The 25,482-nt window shown below is 34.6% G+C and overlaps 1 protein-coding gene across 3 annotated transcripts; it reads right to left on the bottom strand.

The window, feature by feature from the left end:
- On the bottom strand, positions 1-21,660 carry MYL1 (myosin light chain 1). 3 transcript variants are annotated; one of them, XM_039249982.1, is made up of 7 exons: positions 21,529-21,660; positions 9,337-9,364; positions 5,310-5,453; positions 3,039-3,212; positions 2,511-2,588; positions 875-917; positions 1-306 (listed from the first exon to the last, which is right to left on the bottom strand). In XM_039249982.1, the coding sequence occupies exons 1-6, from the start codon at positions 21,658-21,660 to the stop codon at positions 889-891; spliced, it is 585 nt and encodes a 194-aa protein (XP_039105913.1). In that variant the 3' UTR covers positions 1-306; positions 875-888. The 3 variants fall into 3 exon arrangements, with proteins under 3 accessions (XP_039105913.1, XP_039105915.1, XP_039105914.1); XM_039249984.1 differs by lacking the exons at positions 9,337-9,364; positions 21,529-21,660 and adding exons at positions 9,616-9,640; positions 10,410-10,466; XM_039249983.1 differs by lacking the exon at positions 21,529-21,660 and adding an exon at positions 10,410-10,450.
- Between the last annotated feature and the right edge of the window lie 3,822 nt (positions 21,661-25,482).

Here is a 25,482-nt window from a genome sequence, read left to right as displayed (position 1 = left end):
GACTGACCAGAATTATTTATTGATTTAGTTTTTAAGGATGTTCAGTGACCCATGGTAAAAAATAAAGAGTGGTGCTTGAATTTGAGGTTGTATTTTATCCTTCTTGTCTAGAGCAGAAGACACTTGGCTTGTATGGTATGAATACAATTCATAGAGGAACGTGAAGTATACAAAAATTCAGGGAGTCCTTCAGTCTAGAACAGTCCACATTGTTTTGTTTCCTGAATGATGGTACACAGATCTGAGCAGTGAGTCATGAGTGTTATTGCAATAAGTTTCCAGCCAGTTGTCCTAAAAATGCTTGATCTATAAAGGAAAAGGGAAAATGAGTTACATGTTGATTGCATCTTTTCAGAAAGAGAGCTGGAGAGGAAATAATCTGAAGTGGAAGAGAAGAAAAGGCACAAAATGAACCAGCACATCCAAGGTAAGCCATTTCCTACTTATAATAACCTAGTTTCAAGTGCTTAACTTTGAACTGTGATAACCTCGTTTTTTAGCGCAGTCATTGTTAAAAAATTACACCCATTATTCAAAGAACTTAGGCCCATATTTTTATTAGTGATATGTTCCAGATAAATTAGTGAACTAGTCTCTGGCTTGTTTGAATCTTCACTGCATAATTACAGTACAATCAAAGCTAAGGTTTATAGATGGAAGGAAAGGACTCTGAAATTTTTGCTTACAAACTGACACAAAAATGCTCTATTTCCAAATAACCAATTTCAAGGGGTTGATGTTTTCTGGTAAATATAAATAAATCTTAATTAAGAACTAATGCTAATTATGTTTATAGCACAAAGTGAAACTCTTAAAATTTTAAAAAAAAATACAGCATCAAGAAAGAGTTTATAAAGAGTGAACAGGTATTTACCTTGACAGCTCCATTTAATTAGACATGATATGCTTGACAAAAGCTGTGGGCATAATACAGACAGTTTAGAGTTAGAAAAATATCAAGTTTAATAAAAGAGAGGTTTAGCAAGTTAGTTCAATGTTAATTGTCCTTAGCTGTAATACGAGCATTTGTTTTGTTTTAAAACTCTGTACAGTCTACTATTCTTCATCCTGGGTTCATGGCCTTTCTTAAAACTTTGTGAATTTAATTTTTGGAATAAATGGTACATTCACATGGTTAAAAGTTTTCTTTAAAGTATGACAGAGTTAATAATAAAAAAGAAATATTCCTCCCCAGTGTCCCCCATCTGTCTAGTTTCTCTCTTTGTGGCAAAATTGGTGGAGCTATTATGCATGTATAAGAAAATACAAATATATGTTTCTAAAACTCTTTTTCACCCTAATGGTGGCATATTCTGCAAACTCTTTTTCTGTTTCTTTTGTCACTTAATGATCATAAACCAGAGTATCCTTATTTATTTTTTGGTGGTGGGGAGCTGTGGGGAACTTCATTGTGTAAGTGTACCAGAGTCTGTTTGATGAATACAACATTGGCAGACATTAACTTGTTAAGGTATTTGGCTATTTCCAACAACAATGTAATGAATAACCATGTATCATTTTTTCAAGTGCAAGTATATCTAAAAACTATATCCTGTGACATAGATCCACTAGAATTAATAGTACTACATAACCATATTCTGATTTTAATGATTTACATTCCCAACAGGAATGCATGAGATTGCCTCTTTCTATCCACTCTTCTCAACCCAAACTGTTGTCACACTTCTAATGTTTGGCAATCAGCTTGTTGAAAAATGGTATCTCCATGTATTGTTAATCTGTGTTTCTTTTATTACTAGTGAAGTTTAACATGTTATATTTATAGATTTTTAAAATTTCTTTTTATGTGAATTGCCTCTGTACATATTAATTTTTCTGTTAGGTTGTAGTCATTTTATTAACTTGTAATCATTTTTTTAAATTAGGAAAATGAGCTTTTTCTGATACTAATTACTTTTTTTATGGTTTGCTATTTGCCTTTTGACTTTCCTTCTAGTGGCTTTTGCCATATGGAGTTTAAAAAAATTATGTGGTTGAATTTATCAAAACTTGTAATGCCTTCTGGGTCTTTATCAGTGTTAGAAGGACCTTCCCACTCTAAAAGTTATAAAAGAATTCGTCCATGGCTTTTATGCTTTTGGCTTTTCCATTTAAATTTTTGAACCATTTGAAATTTGAAATTGCTTGCTGTCAAGGATTTTGAGATCTCTACAACTTTAATATTCTATTAAACTTTATTCTGACATAAACCCGGTCTATCTTACAGAGATGATGTAAAGATCTAGCAAGAAAAAACACATGTGAAAACATTTTAAGCTATATAACAATGCCCCGAAGTGTCAAAACCCACAGGAATAAAAATCTTATGCTCATAGTCAGATTCTTAGAGGATATCTTTTTAGAGTTATTGTGTAATTGATTGATAATAAATAACATGTGTGTGTTCAGTAAAGAAGGCAGAAATGAAGTTACTTTAAGCTTGGAAGGAGTCCATCAACAACCCAATCAGTTAAGAGTTTCTGTAAATACCAAAGCACATGAGATTGTACCTTCGTAGTTGATGCAGCCATTGGAGTCTTCTTGACCTGCCATCAAGGCTTCCACTTCTTCCTCTTTCATTTTTTCACCTGATGAAAGAAAAGTCTTTGTTCAGAAAGAAGCCCAGAGGACATTTTCAAAATTTCACTGTAAGTGATCAGTTTGGGGTTCCTTAGACCTATGATTAAGCTCTTAGAGGATAGAAATCAAGCCCATCCTGTTCTTCTGACACTTAATCCATTGTTAATGAATTGTGTTTAAATGAATGAATTAAATACTAATTATATCTGATCATCTAAGCTCTATCCTATATGGATTAGAATACTTGGCTTTACTTATTACTAGTTACTTAAGTTACCATTTTCCCAAAACAATCTTGTTGACACTGAGGTCAGTGGAAATGGTCATTAATTTTTGACTATTCTTTTTTACCTGTAGCTTTCTTCCCCTACCTATTTTGTAATAACTTGACTCCCCTAAGTCATGCTCTTTTCTATATATCCTGTCCTATGAAGCTGACTGAAATAAATTTTCCTTACCCAATGTGGCTAGAACATGACGGAGTTCAGCACCCATGACTGTGCCATTGCCTTCCTTGTCAAAGACACGCAGGCCCTCAACAAAGTCTTCATATGTGCCCTGGTCCTTGTTGTTGGAAATAGCTTGCATCATGGGCAGAAATTGTTCAAACTCAATTTTCTTGGCATTCATCTCTGGAAGAAATCACAATGTGGAGAGTTATTAGCTACCATAAAATGTCATCTCTGAATCACAAATTAAACTTGAAAGTTCATTCCAGCTGATCTAAAATATCTTCATATAGCTTACATTTCAGTTAGTAAATGGCTGATGACAAAAAGTTGGTAATAAATAATAGCTTGAGCTCTGGAGTCCTAGTGCTTAAGTTTTTACCACCAATCCACCATTCATAATTGAGTGATCATGGGCAACATTCTCAACCTTTATGTACCTCAACTTTTTCATCTGTAAAATAAAGATTCCTCATAGTGTTAGTTTGAGTGCTAAATGAGATAACACATGTGGAATTTATTACAATATCTGCGACAAATTGAGTGCTGAGTAAGTGTTAACTACTTTTTATTAATATTGTCAACTTAATATTTTCTACAAATACTAAAGAAGCAGTGTAAAAATATACAACAAACTCATTTGCATATAAATATAGTAAAACTTAATTGAACTTTAATATGTATCCCTCTTGCCCTGAACTTTTATAGAGCTTTAAACTTCTTTAGATTTTAATAAAAAAGGAGCCTATGAGGAGAGTATGTATGTCAAATACCTTGTGACTTCCTGACTTCTTTGCAGTTTAGAGGCTTGGGGATGGTAAGACTTTCTTTGGTGTCTTCTAACAAGGTAAATTGCATTCACAACAAAAGTGTAAAACAGACTATCCATATGTAGGTGAATTAATAAAGTTTGTAATGCTAAAGTCAAAATTACTTCTATTTTCATAGAATGGAAATTGAATAATATTGAAAAGATCACATTTGAGTGTTGAATAAATAAACATTTACCTAATAATTCTATTAAAGATAGATGTTTGGTAAATTACAAAATGGCATTTACAAAATAAGATTTGGCTTATCATTTTCTCACTTTATCTCAAGTTTTCAACTACCTTTTGCATGATTTACATAGACACTTTCCTCTAAAGGAAATGAAGTTTGAGAAAAATTCCAGTAGAGGATTTAGAAGTCCATTTGCATGAATTCAAGCTCCACTTCCCCCACTTTGGTAAAAGAAGAAAACAGTCTTCAGTTATCAAGGGGAAAATGGGATTACTTGTTCTCCCCTCCTGTTTTTTTTGTTGTTGTTGTTGTTTGTTTTTTAACACTCATGGCAAAGATAAACAGCTCAAATATCTACTTGAAAAAAATTCAATTTTTTCTCATCATTTTTGTTCAGGGTGGTGTTCTCCAATAGACTATTACACTATGCCATGGACCTTTGGAATTAAAAAAAATATTTTTTTTCCAGACTAATAACTGGGTTACCATATCAAGCAAATGACTTATACAATTTTGCCACTTAAATATCTACTGTCTTTTGTCCCAGGATTTATTCTGGGGGACTGAATGTATGTTTTGGCTTCCATTTTTAAGCCCTCTTGTGATTCTTTGGAAATAGAAAATACTCTCATTAAGATGACATTCTATTTATTCTTAGGAGAGCTGAGTTTCTTTTAAGATGGCCACAGAAGTAGGACATCAAAAGACTGAGCACTGGGCAAAGTCAGCAGGCATTTTCAACCTCTTGACAGCATTGTGATTTTATTTCCACAGCTTTTATCAGAGTAGATCTTCTCTAGAAGTGTGCCATTGTAATTTACTGAGTTGTTCACAAAATGTATTGTGTTTGGGCCACATAAAACACCTTTGTCAAAATATATTTTTGCCTTTGAAGGTTTGGAAAAACTGTGCAGATTTGGATATGATTTTATTCATTAACCTTTAAATTATGGCATTAGATGGAATGATGATGATGACAATGTTAACATTAGATTTTATTTCTTTTCATTGGCATGAAATTTTATCATGCTTGCAAATTCTCAAAGGGAGGTTTACTTATTTTATGAGGAAAAAACTGAGATTCTAGACAGGCAAGAAGGACACTTACCATCAAGAGCAAGTTAAGCTCTATTCTATGGATCTTATTTCTCAATAAATTTCCCTTTCTCTCTCTCTTCCCTCACCCCTTGTGGTATGTGTATGTGTGTGTGTGCGCGTGCGCGCTTGTGCTTGCCTGCATGATCTTGCTTTCCCAACTTCTTGGGAAAACATGGTTACCTTCATTGCTGGGGTTTCCCAGAACCTTCTTGACTTCTGCATTGGTAGGATTTGTGCCCAGAGCCCGAAGGACATCACCGACCTGGCTTAAGGTGATCTTAGAATCTCCTGTTCTGTCAAACAGGAGAAATGCCTCCTTGAATTCTGCAAGAAGCACGAAACGTTAGGCTACATTTTCTCCCTTAGACCTATAAATTACCCCTAATTTCATCAAGGATCCAGTTCAGGGTCCTCTGTGTTTCACCTTTTGCAACCACTTATTGTTATCTTATCTTTGGACTCTCCCTTTTCTTAGCTCAAACAGTCATTGACAATCCTTTTTGACACTTCTTTTGGAGACTATTTTAAAGCAGCATTTCCAGCTTCATATCACATATTATTATTAATCAGATATGGACATTGAAGCTCCTTGTCATATTTATTCATATTTCCTTCATCTGCCTGAGAAGCATACCTGGATTAAGAAATTCTGAGGTCTTGAGAAACCTTAAGAACTCCTCATAATTGAGAAAGTTAATAAAATTTCAAGAAAACAACTTTTCAGTCAGGGTTGTGGTACAAGAGGTTATCCCAGATTTCCCAAATTATTTAGAAAAACCTCCTCTTGAGGCACAAATTTCTTAGACTCTCTCCTTGACTAGTTATCTTCTGGAGCAATTTTATTTCTCAGAAAAGAAAATTAGAAAGGTGAAACAGATCTCTAAGTTCGATAGTGTCATTTAACCACTATAGTGTATGACTTTAATGGGCTCCTAGTGTAATCTATTCAAAAGAAGAAATATTTGTTTAGAACTGTCACCATCATAATCTGTTTAAACTTTATTCTTTTTCAGATAATACGTATGACAGCATGTTGCTATATTGGCTTTAGAATTTAAGTACACATTTTTTAAATTAAAATTTATGCAGATAATTGTAAATTCACATGTAGTTTTAAGAAAAAAAATACAGACAGAGCTCTTAAATACTCTATCTAGTTTCCCCTAATAGTAACCTTTTGCAAAATTATGGTAATATTGTCACAAACAGAATATTTACATTGATAGAGTCCATCAATTTTGTTCATATTTTTCTAGTTTTATTTGAACTTCTATGTGTGTGCATAAGTACATATTTTTAAAGTGTTATCTATTTTTATCCCACTCACTCTTGCTAATTTTTCCTAAATTTTGTCATTTTATGTTGATCGAATTGTTTTTGCCTTTCAAGATTATGTTAACAAAGAATTTAGAAGTATATACCAAAAAGATAGAAAAGGGTACTACTATGGATTGAGGTGCAAGAAATGACATTTTAACTGAAACTTCTAAATTTAACTAAATTAAACTTCCCGGAGAACCCAGCAGTACTGATGGCAACTTGTTGGAATTAATCCCAGCAACACTCAAAACAACCACATTTTGATGAGCTGGTAGAGCTGAAAGCAGTGTTTTTAAACCATTGGTGGCCTTGGATCAAAAGATGCCATCTAGATAGATTACTCAGCAAAATACCCTTTTTTATCATCCCTCCATCCCCTGATGTAAGGTTGTGCCAGACATACTCACTATCAACTATAGATTGTGTCTCCATTCTTTGCTAAAATTTCCCCTTCAGATTCTATGCAGTGTGATTATATCAGACCATTCCCTTAACCTAAAAAGTATGCTGCAGGCACAGTGGGATCATTATTTAAATAATATTTTTCATCTTTCTAAGGGAAATGTGAAACTGAACTATTCTTGTTACTGGCTCCATGCTTTCACACACAGATTGCTCAGAGGGCTCACTATTACCCTGGTTAGATGCTGATATAGAAATAGGATTTTATGGGCTGTAATAGAATCTCTCTTACATTAACCCTTTGTTGATTTAAATGCCAAGGACAGACGGATATTGCTCTTCCTACCCCAGATTTTTAAGATTTATTCTCTTGAAGAGTCTGGAATATAGATTAGCAAACTGCTACCTAGGGGCTGGCCACCTGATTTTTTTTTTTAAATAAAATTTGATTAGAATGTAGTCCATTCATTTATGTATTGTTTATTGCTATTTTTAAACCTCAGCAATGGAGTGGAGTTGTTTTCACAGAGACCATACTCCCAATAAAGCCTAACATATTGACAATTTGACCCTTTAAGAAAAAATGTAACAGCCTCTGGTCTAGACCAACACTAGAAACCTTTTTATGACAATCAAAATGTTCTATATCTGGGCTGCCCCAAAAGTCCCCGGTGGCACCTAAGCACTAAAATATGAGCAACTGAGAAAATAATAGATGATTCAATGTATTTAGTTTTAGTTAATTAAAATTTAGGTTTAAATGGCCACATGTGGCTAAGTGGCAACTCCACTGGACAGCACAGGACTTAGACCTTTTAGGATGCAATCGTTTCCGCTTCTTTTCCCCTTTCCTTCCAACCTGTGATACATTCAAATGGAGCAGGTATGACCAAAACTCTTTCATCAAAGAACAAGGAAGGAAACCAAGGAAGTTTTCAATCATTTCTGAAAGCATCGTATTTCCATTTAAATTTTAAGTGCTTACATTTGCTTTCCTGGCACAAGGAGAAAACCAGTCCACCACACCAATACTTCCCGAACCTTTATATCTAAAACCTATTTCCTATCTGTAGTTGTAGGTTTAATGGTCAACAATAGTAAGTCCTTCTGTCCTTCTGTCCAACAGTAAGTCTTCCGTTGCTTAGTCCCACCATGGCTTGGCCGTCAAAGTGACACTGTAAATTGGATATTTGGGAGGACTAGGATAAAGTAGCTGATAATGTAGCAGCATCACTCATTAAAAATGCATTAAAAGTCAGACAGAGTATAGTAGAATTACCATTTTTTCAATAAGAAAAAATGGTCCTTTGTAGTATAATTTCTGATGCTCTTGAGTTCTAAGTCATCGAATCACCTGATCTGTCAACATGAGACTGTCAACCATGATGTAGAGACATGTGATTTTTTACTACAGGGAATATCCTTTTTTTTCTTAATTGGTGTCCAGATATGGAATATTCTAGACACTGAAACAGATTAAAAAATGTGGAATTTCTTAAGTAGAGAACCAAGTATTTGAAGAGGTTCTTATTAAACACCTCTAATTATAATTATTTATATATGCTGTCATATAACCCAGTTTCCCCCCTCCCTTCTTTATATGTAATTTCTGTCTCAGTTTGTTTGAACTTGTGACACTTTCACTCCATAAAACACCCCTCACTATGCTTCTAGTGAAAAAACAAACCCTGTGGGGAATGGGATCTCTTGGATCCAAAGACCTGAAGGAGAAAACATCGAAATACTAGGGAAAGTACTCAGCTTCTCTTGAATCTCAAGAATTTCAAATCTTCTAGTTAGTAACTGTTTTTATGGAAGAAATTTCTAATTAGCTTAAACCGATACCAGATTTTGAGACTGTTACTAATACTTTGGGTCATTGAGCAAGTCTTATCAGCTCTCTGAGAGCCCATCTTGTATCTCTAAAGACCGACCAGGAGATGTCTAATGTTCCTTGCATAGTTTTATGATAAACTACTCCTTTTTTTGTCTCTGAAATCACTTTTATTCTATATTCACTTCACTTGTTTCTCTCAACTCATTGTGATGCCCATTGAAATTATGTAGGTTTAGTAATTGGGCAGGTTCGCAATCAATATTATTTTCTAAACTGAACAATTGAGTCCTGTCAAATCTTTCTTTAGGAATTTGATGAACAGATTAGACATTCAAAATCTACAACTTTTTTGGGGTTTAGGTATGGTATTGGCTACTCTATCAAAATGGTTTTACTTAGAACAGTGATTGCAAAGACATATTTTATGGTGTCTATCTTTTGTTTGCTTAAACGTTTGATTACTGATTATAAACAAAGGGTTCAAACTGAGAAAACTTCTATTTAGAGTGATTGAGAACACTTATATTTAGAGTGGCTACACCAGTGGGAATAATTAGGAAGAGGTAATCTCATCTCAGGGGAGTCAGTTTTCTCACATGCCATCTTTATGAGTGTGCACATATTAACAACTGTATCTTTTAAACTTACCATCCTGCTGTTCCTTAGAGAACTCGATCTGTTAGAAAGAAATTAACCACAAAGAATATTTTAACCAAACAAAAATGTCCTGATTTTTAAGTGCATCCAAGCTTATTCCCTGAGTACTCTTCAAAGTGGGCTCCAAAAAGAAGCCTACTTGTCAGAGTTCAGGCATAGCTTGGACACTAACAGGTTGAGCCACACAGTAACATGTCTTAGAGATAAGGGATATTTCAGAAACCAGGCAGTGCTCTGCCTACATGGAGTAGAGAAGCTCAGTTCACTTACCAGCAATCTGGTCAGCGCTGAAGGACTGCAGTGGTGAAGGAGAGGGAGAAAGAAAGAAACAACTAGTACTCTTTCAAATGCATTGACAGAAGGATGAGTGCTCTCTGTTCTGAGATTTTTAGGAAGACATGTAGGTGTCATAGAATAAGAAGGTGGTCTTAAGATACTTTGGAATCTAGGAAAAATAAGCTATTGCAAAGGATAGTTAGGGAACAGCTCTCTGCATCTTAATCAATGAATCAATGATTTAACAAATACTAAATCAAATACTTCCTGGAATAACATAATAGTCTGTGATGTATTTAAGATCTGTCTAATACAGATATGTTGAATTAAGAAATACAGATATACTTCATTTAAAAAGATTACCTTAAGTCTTTCTTCTATTTAAGTAGTAGGTTTTTGCTTGACCATGAGTCCGATGTATCAGAAATAGCTTACTTATTTTAGCTGTCTTCATCAGACTGTTTTTAAAAGTATAATATTTTGCTACAGTAGCAGTTTCCCCTCCCCCATGTTTAGATATAATAAGCCTTCGGTCATATAACAAAAGTTAGTGAAGCATAAAGTACTGCTTTGGGGAGTAAGATGTACTTTTTCGGTTAGCATAACAGCTTGAATTAATCTCTTCTATCCTCACCCCACCTCAATAAAAAGCAAAAGTAGATTCTACAGACTTAAACTGAATATGTTCTCTCCTTAGTTCTGTTCCTTGTCTGCCTTACTACTCAATACGGTCATATTGACAACTCTATCCTCCTATAAAGGACAAAGAGTTTTCTCACAGGACCCACCATGGCAGAGCTCCTGGGCTGAGGAACAGCGGCAAAGCTGAAGAGTGAGTTGAGGGCCGCTCCAGTCCCTGAGTGGGGCCTCCTTGCTGAGGCTGCCTTTTATTTCTGGGGAAGCTGTGACCTCACAGTTAGTATCAGGTTTCAGAGAGAAGTGGCCACTCCCTTTGGAAAGTTCTTTAGCTTTCTTAGGGCAAAGGGAAGGAGGGCTCTGCACCCTGAAGGCTATTTTTAGGAAACCAGAACCTAGGAGTGGGCAGCCATAGTGAGATGAAGCCTGTCAGTACTTTTATGGTCTTTAACCCCGAGATGTTCTCTTAGAGCCTCTTCCTTTAAGAGGCTTCTTACTTGTTCAGTGGCAGAGGAGCTTAGAATTTCTTGAACACTCAAGCTGACCCCTTCTCTAGGTGAATTATGGACTTTGCAAACTTTGAGTCAGCAAGTTTTGATGTTTAATGGAATTTATTGGATGGGACTGGGTTGGGGTTTCAAATGGCAATTACTATAGCAGGAACAGCCTACTGAGCTCTGTCCCTAGTGGTAAAGTTCAGAGGGCTTGAAAAGACCATACATGTTCTTCTTGTATTTTAGGGTTCACCCAAGTAAGGATGTGGTCAGTTCTTGAAATCTCTAATTAAAGACCACTCTTTTGCAAGTTGTGTTCTCAGATGTAGAGAGTTTATCTAAGCCAAGATGGTTCAAAGCTCCATTTTCACCATTCTCCCTTAGTTTTCTTATAGTAAAGTGGGTATTTTCCTCCATCCTCAGTCTCCAGACTGAGAACCAGAAAGACCCAAAGCAGGGGCTTCAGAGTGCTAGATGGCATGTTAGGGTTTTGAAGTTGGCACTAAGGGATTGGCTGGTAATGGGTTTTCATGGCAACTTACCTGAGAATATGAAGGAACTCCGTTCATAGAATGATACTGTGAAAAGTGGTACTCAGGAAAGATCAGTCCTAGAATGTCCACTAACGTTCAGACAACATGTTTATCATTTTTCTACATACCTAAAGCAGCTCATACGTGTAAAGAATGTTGGAGATAAATTTTGATTCAAGTGTTGTCTCAGAAACCATTTTTAAGGGAATGGTCACAAAAACCATGAAATCTTGGTTTTCTAGACAGAAGAATACTCTGTGACTTTCTTGCAAGACATTTAGGAAGAAATCAACATTTAAATGCATATCGCTTTTTGCCTAAGTTTACAAGTATTGAAACAAATTTCATAGGGTATTAAGTCCCAGAGTGAGGACTAAAAACATAATTTAAAAAATATTAGTACCCAAGAAAACATATTTTAATAAATAGACAGTTTGATAATTTATGAGAAATGAGATTTAATAGAAAAACTTAGATGCTTTGAATCATTAGGGGAAATGGAAGGGTGGGACAAAAGTGGAAATTTCTAACCTTTGATAAGTGTGTAATTTGGAGTCTCATGGGTTTTGATGCCTAAATTAAACCCATGAGAGCAGACCATATTTCTCTGTGTTCTTTTTAGTCTTTAGTCTTGTAATTATATTTAGATATTATGTCATTAAATTTAAATTGCCTAATGGTTAACATTGAGAACTAGTGCATATGTTTAGTGGAACTAAAAACTACAAATAATACAAAAGAAATCCATCAAGGTTGCACTACAGAATGCCTATCATTTGCCCTACATAATGCTCATTTTCATGTTTTTTTTTTTTTTTTGAGTAGAAATATGTGTCCTTGAATACATATAAAATATGGTCAATTTGTATAAAACGTGTGGAGTAAACTGGAGAAAAATTTTAAAAGTTGCATTTATACTATGATTACACTATTCCTAACCACTTGAATATTATGTAAAGGTTTACTATTATTGAAAAGAAGTGGCAAGTGACTGTCAAACAATTTCACTCTACTTTCTCTGTATAATTTTACCACATAGAAGATGAGAGTTTGGATTTTTCTATACCTGTTGAGAATCAAAGTAAACATTTAAGCAAGCTATTGATAACAGTAGAAAAGGTGACAGTGTATTCTAGCCTAGAGAATAAACTATAGTTTAAAAGTTAAAAGATCTGAATGCTGTGGTCATAGGATAAATGGGGAATGTTACTTATTCTCTGGTACACTTCTACAAATGATGAAAAGTTTTCTTTGCATCTCTTTCTTGGTGTTGGAATGATGAAGTAATCAGCTCTTTGAATAAAGGCATGATGTAAATACAAACTGTCAGCTGATTTTGGCCTCCATTTGCTTTGTCATCATTTGGTTTGTTTTAAAAATTAGATTTAAGTGAATTCTATCTGGAATGCTCCCCTCTCATCTCTGTTTCTTAGAAATTAACTATTCTTCAAAGCCCTGATAAAATCTCCTCTTAAAAGAACCTTTTTTCTCTATTTACTTAGCTCCTTTCTTCCAACTGAAAGACATTTAACTTCTTAGTTGCAAACTTCTGGTAAGTGCAGGCCATTACTGAAAGCCATTTACTTCTGTCCATGATGCAAACTGGGCATGGCCCCACCCCAATTTTTTCCTCCTAGAGTGCTTCCTCTGTCTTATTATAACTTATTACCCATAGCCCTATAAAATACCTTGCCTATATTAGTTGTTGAACAGATTTTCAATAAATTAAAATCATTAGAGCATATGTATAGTAAGTTCTGACTTCAACATGATTTTATATAAATGTTTATGTTTAGGAATTCTAATTTGCCAACCCTCGATCTTTGCTTTTCCATCTTAGCCTACATACCTATATTAAATTATTAGTACAATAGGTATAGTCCACATTTTTGTGACTCTTGTGCTCTTTAGTACTGGATTTAAGTAAGTAGTAGCTTACAAGGGATTGGTAGTGAAAAGGATTTTTATTGCAATGCTCACAGATGTTTTCTCACCTTGAAAAACATTTTTCAATTAATAATCATGATGTTTGATTAACTGATTAAAGACAAGATAAAGCTTCTGGTATACAGAGGGAATTAATTTATAGGGAAAATATTAAATGAATTTAACCAAACAGGCTCTGAAATTGTTGTATGTTAAGCTCTAGTATATCAAAAAGAGCTATAATTAAGGATGATCTGGGAGATCCGTGATGATGAATACTGAGAGAAAATGCCCTAGGAAGGAACATAGACTATAGTCTTTAACCAACCTTCATCTTCCCTGCAAGACATAATGAGACTAATGACTAGTAAGTAAAGAAGTTAATCTAAGCAGGGCCAGTTTTCAAGCAAGAAAGCATTGCTGCATGTTCTCAGATTTAATGCCTAGCAGAGAAGCATTGAAAGACCTAGGATGTATGTAAAACCTAAGAAAAACTTAGATTATTAATTTTCATTCTAATCTCACAGAGTTACCACGAATCACCATAAAAAGCCAACAGAAACACTGTTTTGTGCCTCAGAGTAACTCATTTGATTGAAAGGAGATGCATATTTTTCATTGCATTTTTTATTTTACCTCAACAAAGGATATACTTTAGCTGGTTACTATACTATGATATAAAAAAGATAAATTAGAACAATGAGACTACAATAACAGCCCAGGCTCTCTAATATAAGAGAGAGTAGATGGCTGTATTGGATACATTGATCTGAACAGAAGGAAAAATGAGTAATTCTATGCTCAGAAAGTGTGGACTTGTCAAGTGAATTCAGTCACATTGGAGCAAAGGCTGAATTATCAAGATAACACAATTTAGACCTGCAAGAATTAATGAGAAGCCCAAGTGAATTTTAATAAAAATTAAAATGTGTGGCCTAAGTCTATACTTCTTCAGCTTACCTATGGTTAATAATTGATAAATTTAAGATTTCTTAAGGGTTGTACCTTCTCTACTTTGTACATTTGTTTGTATGCAATTTATTAAAAATCCAAGTCATGTTTTTGTTTCTTCCTTCCTCTTTTTATTTAAAAAATGTGAGCATTTGGAAAATTCTTGGTGTGTATGTTTTAAGAAATTTAGAGTATCTGCTTTTTCCTACTTATCTGGAATAAAAGTTCTTTTTGTGACTATAGGGTTTTATGAATATTGGCATTACCATTTTAGAGATTTCATTTTAATGTTTTTTTTATTTCTGAGAGAGAGAGAGAGAGAGAGAGAGAGAGAGAGAGAAAGGCAATGTGAGCAGGGGAGGGTCAGAGAGAGAGGGTGATACAGGATCCGAAGCAGGCTCCAGGCTCTGAGCTAGCTGTCAGCACAGAGCCTGACACGGGGCTTGAACCCACGAACCATGAGATCATGACCTGAGCCAAAGTTGGATGTTTAATTGACTGAGCCACCCAGGCGCCCTACCATTTTAGAGATTTCAGATCTTTTGATACGGTGGGAATGGAACTAGACAGGGACTGACGTATTCAGAATTTTGTTCTGTTATAATAAAGCATGTGTCTTTTGATTAAATAACTCATCTGGGTCACAGCTTCCTCTGTGTGATTGCTAGGCTTGCTATGTTCTGTGATGGTGTGAATTTTCCACATGTTTGTTAGTAGAATCTACCTCAACTCACGTTTTTAATAGAAAAGGGCTTGTTGCTTAACAACTCAGTAAGTAACATTATTTTGAAGTAATTTACATAAAGAAGAGTTAAACTATAATTTCATAATACTGTGTTCAAGTGAGTCAGATGCTTTAGAAACAGGAGATGTTGAACCATTAGGCACGTGTTATGTACCAAGACTTCACTGCCACAGTAGAAGGAAGACTATTAAGTTGAGGAGCTGTGGTTTTATCGTTAAGATAATATTTTTTTTCCCTCTGGCTTCAATTCATTATTATTAATTTATGACCAGAATAGTAAGGATCTGTCATCCATATAGTTTGAATTTTTAACTAATATAATTGAAGCTACTACAACTTGTATATTGCAACTTTTGCCCTCCAAATTCTGACTCAGAGTGAGAAACAAACTGTAGAAGTTAATGTAGAAATAAACTATAGATCTCATTTTCATACAAAAAGTATTTCAGTATGAGGAGAAGCAGAAGAAAGTGTAGTATCAGCAGACTAAATATAATCCTTTCCATAATTTCCATGAGTCAGATGGTTCTTAATGCTGGGTAATTATGGAACGACTTCTAAAGACAACTTGCCAGGGGGTTCATTTGCAACATTAAAATGTCAAGAGTCTAAATTTGGCACTGTCACTTTGTGGTCTCCTTGTCTTGCAAAGATTTCATTATCTTTAAAATTAAAAATGCTATTCACTATTAATTGGTGAACATATCTTTTCGTTAACTGCATTTCACTTCACAAAGACATTATCCAGTTACATATAATTGAAAATATAATTTTGGAGAGTTACAGAATGCCCTTTAGTGTTTTCTCACTCCATTCCACCTGTTCTCTTGTGCATTGTAGATGTTTAAAAGTGGAAACCTGATATAGTATCTAGTGGTAATCTCAAATAATTTTTTATTTGCTCCTGAGGTTATATTCTTGCCGCAAATGGATTGATATTGCAACTTGTTTCATTATAGTTGCATTCAAAATTAATTTGCTTTATTGAAAGGTCAAGGTAAAAAAGACAAACTCTTACAATTACATAAAGAAAACTTAGAGACAACTTATAAATGTTTTCACCCATTCCTTCTAGTCAGAAATTGACTATATGTGTTCTTTTCCTAGTTCTTTTTCTCAAGCTGGTTAAGGTTAAGATTTAATCATTGTACACGTGGTATTATATTTCTGCATATCATTCCAAAAGATATATGGTTGAAATTTCTTCCCAGTTAAGATCATGTTATCCATTTGTAAGCAAAATGGAGATTCCATACTTTTCTCAGAATAATAGCCTGATGGCAAAATTTGGAGGTCAGTTTTGATATATGTTTATATTTAATGAATCAATACCAAAATTATTTTAAAATTCAATCTGTTTCATTACATTTAAGAGCATTTTAAAAAATACTTTGGTATAGTTTATTTTTTCTGGCTTTATTGAGATAAACCTGACATAGCATCATGTAAGTTTAAGTAAGGTATACAACATGGTTTGATATGTGATTATTTTGATATTGTAAAATGATTACCATAATAAAATTAGTTGATACATCAATTTCATAGTTTTTTAAAATTAAAAACAATTTTTTTATGTGTGTGGTAAGAACTTTTAAGATCTACTCTCTTAGTACCTTTCAGGTATACAATATTATATTATTAACTGTAGTCAACTGCTGTATATTAGATCCCAGAACTTATTCATCTTTAAACATTTTTTTAAATGATTTTTAATGTTTATTTCATTTTTGAGAGACAGAAGGGGGAGGGGCAGAGAGAGAGGGAGACACAAAATTTGAAGCAGACTCTGGGCTCTGAGCTGTTAGGACAGAGCCTGATGCAGGGCTCAGACCCACAAACCATGAGATCATGACTTGAGCCAAAATCAGACGCTCAACTGTCTGAGCTACCCAGGCCCCCCTAGAACTTATTCATCTTATAACTGGAATTTTGTACCCTTTTACCATATTCACACATTTATGCCACCCCTAGCTCCATCCCTGACAACTATTAATCTACTCACACAACAACATTTTTTAAAATATCTATGTTCCACTTATAACTTTTTATAGGAAACTGGATCAAAGTGACTAGGAGTCTTTCTAATATTCCCACCTTCCATCTGTAAAAGAGAGCACCCAACCTGTCAGTAACAAGTGCTAAGATAGGGGAGATCTGTGGAGAACCGAAGAGTAGTGAACTGCCAAGGTCAAAAGTCTAGGTGAACTTACTCTGACGTGTGTCTATTCCCCCTCCTCTGGCTACACATGACTGTGCAGGGCAATATGAGATCCACTCTACCTCATACCTTTAAGAATAAAAAAAGTGTTCTTCACACATTCTTAACAGCAACTTACTCTTTATAAACAGGAGGTAGTTCGGGATACGATTACCAAAGTTGAGTCTGGACTTGGCCTACAAGCTTAAATCCTAGCTCCATCACCTACTAGGTATTTGATCATGGACATAGCACTGAACCTCATTAGACTCGATTTCTTTTCTTGTAAAATGAGGCTAAAACCCATCCTCAGTATAATGTTTTGAGGATTAAATAAGCTAATAGTTAATTCACAATGAATATTTATTATTATATTACAAAGAACTTTGTAATTTTCAAAGCCTTTCATGGGCCATGACCTCATTTGATTTTCTCAACAGTTCTTCAAAGTGGGACTTGGTTTGTATTAGCCTTGTTAGAGCTGAGAAAAAATGAATTTGTAGATTAACACAAAAAGTCCTATACCTGGACCAGAGCCAGTCAGGAATTGCGGTTTATATATAATATTTGCCTCCACTAAATACCCATCAGTAAATAGATGTATTTCTTGGGAATGCTATATTCCACATTACCCATTAAACTGAAAGTTTAAATCTCCCCAAGTATGTGGTGAATCATTGAGATTTATTATTTGGTGAGTTTCTGTCAATGCATTCTGTACCTTTACCACTCTTTGTAAATACCGCCTGCAGCATCTAGTCAGAGATGACCTGATTGAATTACAGTGAAAACAGTGAGAATTAAAACAAACAGTACAAGGAAAGACATCAGACAAAGCCTTATCTCCTCATAGTAATCCTGAAATATCAACTGAGGCATGCACCGTGCAAAAAATTTACTTACATGTTGATCTTTTAAAATCTAGGCACATAGTCATCCCATTACTTATTTTCTTTTCATTATTTCAACACTTGGCTGAACTGTTGGGCAGCAGGTGTTAATTCCTGTGTTTGCGCCTGCAACTATACTCACGGTGGGTTTTAATTCCTACACTTGAGATTCTGTCAGGCAGTGTTCTTTAGTTTGGCATTGTTGCTGGAAGTGTCAGGTCTCTGAAAGCAAAGTGTTTAGAACCGTCCAGGACAGTAACTTTAATGTTCAAACATCAGCAGTCTTTGTGTTTTTGAAAAGGACACTCTTGGAAAATCCACAGTCATAAGACATCAGGTAAGTGCTCCCTCAGTGAATAGCAGAGATTTTATGTCAGAACAACTGAACAAATGTTGTAAATAACCAACAAACTAGGAAATCAGGTTGGAAAGCACATTAAAGAAACTGATAAAACTAATTAACAATATTAAAGATTGTTCAGAGTTTATGGGGAGTTAAATATATAGCTATTAAAGATGATATACTATAAAGTGGAACAGGTACTAGCTGGGAATAGTAGTGAAGAATTAAATATTACTGTTGCCATGCCTATAATACTACACAGAGATAGTTAAACTTTAGCATTACTCAAAGACTAAAGGACAGCTGGATTTCTAATATTATATGATTTATGAAAGAAAGTTTAAAATCCAATTAAGTTTTGTTCTTTATTGAGTTTTCAGAAAGTTAATGAACACATATAACAGCTCTACTAATTTCTTTAGAGTTCATTTTCTCTGCCTGAAAAAAGTTTATAACTTATATGAGGTAATATATCTAGAAACATCATTAAGTGATTAAAAGCATCATAATATGAAATGTTTTAATGTACATTTTAATTAGCCTTGTTACCTACCGGGATGAAATTAAATTTTATATACTTCTCAAGATGTAACCCATTCTTTGGCTATAATACCTTTAAATGTGCACTGGTTTCCTATTGATGAATGCAAATCCTTGAAGGTCTTTAAATTCCTTTACAAAAATGTGTTAGTTTCAGTCCTGTCCTTCTCTTATTCTCTCTCTTTATTAGGAATAATAACTCAGGCTCTCTGAATGAAAGATGAAGGTTAAATTCCTCCTGTTTCTTCTAGATTCATTTAACTGCTCCATTTTGGTTTGCATCCCTTATCAGGACCCATCCCATCTCTCATTCTGTAATGAACTAGTGAAGATGGGACATACTTCATCACTGCAGAGACGCTCTAAGATTATTTTCTTCTTTTACTTAGTTGTTCTAGTTACATTAGTCACGCTAGCATGAATTCGACATATAGATAAAAGGATAAACCTTCAAGATTCAAAAGAATATCTCTTCTTTGCTGACTGTGGACAAGCAAATCAGTTTAATTTCCGGATTTTAAAAAGTGATGTCTTTTCTTGAAGGCTTCTTACTGCCAAACTAAATTTTTAATCAATTAATCAATCGATTAGACTTATTTGTATTTCTTCAGGGAAGAAAATTAAGGCTTGCATTCATTAGTGGGATATTTGTTTTTCTTCTTAAAATTTTTTTTAATGTTTTATTTATTTCTGAGAGAGAGAGAGAGAGAAAGACAGCGTGAACAGGGGAGGGTCAGAGAGAGAGAGGGACACAGAATCTGAAGCAGGCTCCAGGCTCTGAGCTCTGAGCTAGCTGTCAGCACAGAGCCCAGTGCAGGACTCGAACCCACGAACCGTGAGATCATGACCCGAGATGAAATCGGACGCTCAACCAACTGAGCCACCCAGGCACCCCTGTTTTTCTTCTTAAGAAGGCATATTTCCCATCCTTCCACAGATACTTGTAATACTGGATGCAAAGAGGTAACATTGTCTTATAAATCACAATAAATATAGTGGAATAGCTTTGACACTGATTCATATCTCTAATCTTAGTATGGAGTGGATAGTCAAATAGTAACAGATGATTGGAATTCTTGTAGTGGCCGTAATCACGTTCATTGTATAATGTAGTCAGTGTGCAACTATAAAGATACATTAACTAGAATTGCTGGAGATGAAAAATTTGGTTTCTTCTTAATGAACTATATGCAGTCTTTTAGGTAGAAAACCATTTATCAGAAAATCTGATAAAATGCATTTCTCCTCCTAAATGGGTATTCAGTAAGAATAATTCCTAACCAATATTAGATTCTCTGATCAACTTTTTTCAGATATGACTTTAGGTACCTAAAAACTCAAGATAAAATATTTGTGATAATCCGCTCCTACTTTGGAACATATAATTTCATGTTTAACCAGAATGCTATAAAAATTATGAATGTATTTATTTAATGTTATCACATATATTTGAGGATGATCCAATCCAATATTTATGTCAAGAGTATTTTTTAAAAATCTATGATTATACTAAAATAGTCAATGAAATGTTTGTTTATAGGTCAGCTTGGTCATTGCCAGTAGACAGTATTAAATTAGCAAAATTTAGATTTATTAGGTACAGAACTTTTGGCTTAATTAAGAGAAAAGATCAGCTAATAGGACCTTTTGCCCAATAGTTTTCCATATAAGGCAGAGTTCTTTAGATAAAGATTTCAAACTGTCACTCAGCCCAGTCAAGCCCCAGTGAATGAGAAGAAGGAGCACATTTGATGGATCACATCACTGAGAGGTAACAGGCACATGAGCAGCGTCATTTTCCCAAAAGCAGAGAATCTTGCGGCAATTGAAAACTGATCACAGCAAAGTGTCGACACAGAAAACAATCACATTCTCCTTAGTTGAAGATCAGTATGCAAGAGCTCAAAGACATAAGCTAAAAGCCATATAACAAAGTTTTATATTATTTGGGGGGTTAGTTTCATTTAGAAGCAACTCACACATTCTGAATTAAGTACTGTATCTAAATAAACAAGATGACAGTTATAGTCACTGAAACACTTGAGTGCATAATTGTCTGCACTGAGATCTAATTTGGTGTTGTATCAAATTTTATTAAGCAAGGCTGAAGGGGGAATTAACTTGAATTGCAAAAACCTTCTGTTTTTCAGAAGAAATAAAGCAGCTGTCAAATAAATACATCCAGAACAACTGGGTCAGTTATCAGCTGTTTTAAAACTTTTGGAAACAAGTCGGGGCTAAAAATGTCTTTTTGGTGTAACATTATGGTAAGGGGTCCTGTTTCCACAGAGGTTTTGTTTAAAACGAAACAGAACAAAATAAAACACTGGTTTAAGCATTTGCAAAACACCTTTTTACACTGCTTTGTCCCTAAATTGCACTTTGACCATTTAGGGAAAAAAGAAAACCAGAGAACAAAAACTGTAGCAAAATACAGGTTCCATAGACACTATCATATCCATAGTAATTTTACTCAAATTATATTCTAGGGTTTATTTATTTTTAATTAGGATTCTTTTCTCTCCCACAAATCTACCAGTCTGTGTAGTAACGCCATTTCTCTCAATGAAAAATATACCCCTTTGCAAGTTCCTAGAGTTTCTTACTGTTGAAAGATGTTTCAGTGACCAAACATTTCACCCCTTTAGTTACCTTAATGGCAGAGAGGTCAATTTTTTCTTCTTTGGGTTTGGCCGGGGCGGGCGCAGGTGCAGGCGCAGGGGCCGGGGCAGGGGCTGGGGCTGGGGCGGCAGCAGGTTTCTTCACCTCCTTCTTTGGTGCCATTTTGTTTAAAAGGACAGGTTAAAAAAAAAAAGGAGCACCTTCAAAAGAACCCGTCAAAATGATTCTTGGAAGAGAAGTGGTGCTTCAGTTGATCCACAGCCCAGTGTCTTGAAGGTGGACCCAGAATGTTAAATGGTATAAGGGCATGCATATATATTTCACTTAGTGCCTAATAGAATCTTGACACATGCAGCTGGATTGGACGGTTCGCTAGTCAAGGGGGATGGCATTCAGGCTCAGACTATAAATGGAATCTAGAGGGTCAGGGCTTCATCAATTTTTTTTAAACTCCTCTTGCCTTTTTTTTCCTACTTCCATAGATAAAGGAAAAAGAAGTATGACAAAGCCAGCTTCAGATCCTTTGGTGACAGTAAAGTAGATTGACTGATACTTTTGCTTGGTAGAATTACAGTTCTGAAGTTGTAAATCTTTTTTTTTTTTTTCATGCCCAAGAAACTTTACCAAAGGATTTGATTTCAACTTGGAATTTTGGCAGGGAGTATCACTAACTTTCACCCAGCTACTTTGCTCATGCTCCTCCCCCCTTGCCATAATTTGCAAGAAATTGTTGGTCAGCAAAGAGGTGGTGGTGTTTAAAAATAAAAAGCAGACGTATAAGGAGAGCCCATCAAATATTAAAGTGCTTTCCCTTCTAGGGAGCACAAACTCTGCCTCCCTCTGTCTCTCTCTCTCTCCCTCTCTCTTTTTAATTGTAATGAACTACATACTAAAGAAAAGAGAATTCAAAACTACTTCCTATAACTTAATTTTCTTTCTATAATGAAAAAAATTAAACAGGATGGAATGACAGCAAGATTTACCTTCTTGCAAAACAGCTTTTCTAATAATAAGATAACTGTCAGCGTAGATAATCCATTTTACTTCCTAAATGGCATAAAACCTAATTATTTATCACCTGAAATTTTTTATCCATACTATGGAGATAAGGTATATTTTTAATCAAAGTGGGCAGACAAATAAAGAGAGAAAAGGACTTTAATTATTAATACTGTGTGAGCTTTGGTGGGTAACTTGAAAGTTTTTCCTTTTCTGTCTTTGGGTTCCTCAGCTGACGAAGCTAGATTCTCATATTAAGAAGCATAAGATTAAACAATGCACCCATCTTCACTTCTGTTGTTTTAACTTGTGAAATATTTAATTAAAAAGTAGTTATTATTTAGTAAACAACAACAACAACAAACACCCAAAAACCCACTAGTTAGTTGGGGTTTTAAAAAAGCATATTTGTACATTAGATATATAAGAGCATATACATGTATATACATATATGTACAAGTATATATGTATAAGTCCTCACATTTATATTCTAATTGTTGAATACTGTTGTTTAAAGATACAGTTTTATTAGCCATTTTTTGGGGTCTGATATAAAAGCATTTCCCAGTTTGGGAAAGGTCACTATTCCTCTCCATATATTATAGCTAAGAGTGTTTTAAAGTCTCATATTAGCAATAATTCATTTAAGTCACATCTGACCCATAGTTATCAGTCGCCTTATCTCCTGATGTGGCATGATCTACTTGATTGTATTATCCACATAGGTTCAGGAGAAGCATTTTATTAGTTCTTTCCTTTGCTACCCCACCCGCCCCAAACATTCGATCATTACCTACAATAGCTGCTGGTACTCGTTTCTTATATACAAGACAGGAGAACCTGAACATATTTTACCTAAGAATATGGTGTATCTCAAATTTAAATAATTGGATTAGGATTTTAAAAAGAATGCTATATTTTATAATAGAAACACTATATTTTAAATAGCAGAAATGTATCCATCAATTTTTTTTCCTTTGGACTATCAAAGGATAAATAGGGTTTTTCTGCAATTACTGAATGATGGATAAACTCTTACTTTAATTCACAGACTATTTTATTTTGTTTTATTTTTAAAGTTTATTTATTTATTGTGTGAGAGAGAGAGTGAGCGAGCAGGGGAGGGACAGAAAGAGAGAGGAAAAGAGAGATTCCAAGCATGCTCCTTTCTGTCAGCATGGAGCCCAACTCGGGGGTCGATCACACAAATGCAACTGTGAGATCAGGACCTGAGCCAAAATCAACAGTTGGACCCTTAACCGACTGAACCACCCGGGAACCCCCACAGCCCATTTTAGTACTTTCCTATGTGCAAAAGTCCCTTAAAATCTAAAAAAATTAAAAAATAAAAAATAAAAAAAGGAAATCCCTTAAAATCTATGACGGTCTTACCTGTAAAAGAGCTTTTTATGTTCTGAGCCAAATAAAAAATAAAAGATTGAAATAAGAATACTTCATATTAAGAGGGAAATGTCTTGATTTCACTATATATCAAAATCCCTTTGTGTTACCAATTATATATCTTGGATTTATTTATTGACCAGAGGAAAACATGTTGGCATAAAACTTTCTGCTTAAAAAATAGTGCTCACAAAGATACAGGTGTCATTCATATCCTTTCAAGGGTACATGCTATCAGTATTGATATTACTGTTGATACTAACCTTGACTGTGTTGCTGAGGTAATGTCTGACAGGTTCTTCCCCCAAACCATAACCTAGTATAATCAAGAGAAGAACATCAATCAACTCCAAATTAAGGAACATTCTACAAAATTCCTGACAAGCACTTTTAATAATTGTGAAGATTATCAAAAACAAGGAAAGGCTGAGAAAACTTCACAGACTAAAGGAGCCTGAGGCAACATGATGGGTCAATGTAATGTAGTATCCTAGATGTAACCATGGAATAAAAGAGGAACATTAGGTGGAAAATAAGGAAATACGAATAAAGCATGGACTTTAGCTAATAATAGCGCATCAGTATTGGTTTGTTAATTGTGACAAATGTACCATGCTGAAATAAGATGTTAACAATAGAGAAACTGGGTGTGGAGTGCATGGGAACTTCCCTCAACTTTTCCATAAGTTTAGAACTATCCTAAAATGTAAAAAAAAATTTTTTAATCTAAAAATGTAAAAATTCACCCTGAAACTTCAAATAAAAGAGATGTGAGGTCTCATTCCTACGTATCTTTGTGTTTTAGTCAGGTATAATATAGAAGGAAAGTCTAAACATGTTCATAATATATAACACTGACGACTTTTTAAAAATGGTTAGTCCTATTGTACACAATGTATGTCACCTGGTTAGGCATTATTTGTTATTTGTTATATAGAGAAAGAAGAATTTAGAGACTTTCTGCAACTATGATCCTGAGTAGTTTAATATGATAATCAGAATCAAAAGAAAATTGCGGTCTTGACCCCTCCTTTTTATAGGACTATGTGATAGGACTTATAAGGAGAAAGAAGGGGAACAGCTGAGGAATCACGTTCTCAGTGACAGCTGATACGCTCTGTGGCTAGATCTTCTAAGTGTTCCTCATGCTTAACTGTACCATTGCTGTATAACATTAGATGTTTACCAAAATGCAAGAGAATGGCAGAGAAGGGACAGATTTATTACTAAAGATGGCTCATCATATTCCACCTTCTAATGTGTGTGTGTGTGTGTGTGTGAGTGTGTGTGTGTGTGTGTGTGTGTGTGTGTGTAATCTGTGTCTTGTATGATAGTGTGGGTTTTTAGGTTCTTTTTGGCTAAGATAAAATACTTGTTTTTTGTTAACTATACTGCCATTAAAATAAAATAAAATAAAATAATAAAATAAAATAAATACTGTTTTCTATTTGGAAATTCTAGGTCTGAGAAATGAGAGCAACCAGTATTTCTCCTTGATTTTACTGGTGCTTCTCAGAGTCTAACATGCTTAATCACTGACTAAACAACCACAGGTAGTTAGACTTAGAGGATAGTTAGCATTTT

Source organism: Hyaena hyaena, unplaced genomic scaffold (genome assembly GCF_003009895.1).
Source record: "Hyaena hyaena isolate Hyena2069 unplaced genomic scaffold, ASM300989v1 scaffold_353, whole genome shotgun sequence".
NCBI lineage: Eukaryota > Metazoa > Chordata > Mammalia > Carnivora > Hyaenidae > Hyaena > Hyaena hyaena.
This window is presented reverse-complemented; position numbering and strand designations above follow the sequence as displayed.

Bases quoted from the DNA above. Each gene is read 5' to 3' on its own strand.
- MYL1 (XM_039249982.1), bottom strand. From the start codon at position 21,660: ATGGCACCAAAGAAGGAGGTGAAGAAACCTGCTGCCGCCCCAGCCCCA. The intron at 5,454-9,336 runs GTAAGTTTAAAA...TGCTTCTTGCAG, and splicing joins CTCTAAGGAACAGCAGGATG to AATTCAAGGAGGCATTTCTC. The intron at 918-2,510 runs GTACAATCTCAT...TTATGCCCACAG, and splicing joins TGGCTGCATCAACTACGAAG to CTTTTGTCAAGCATATCATG.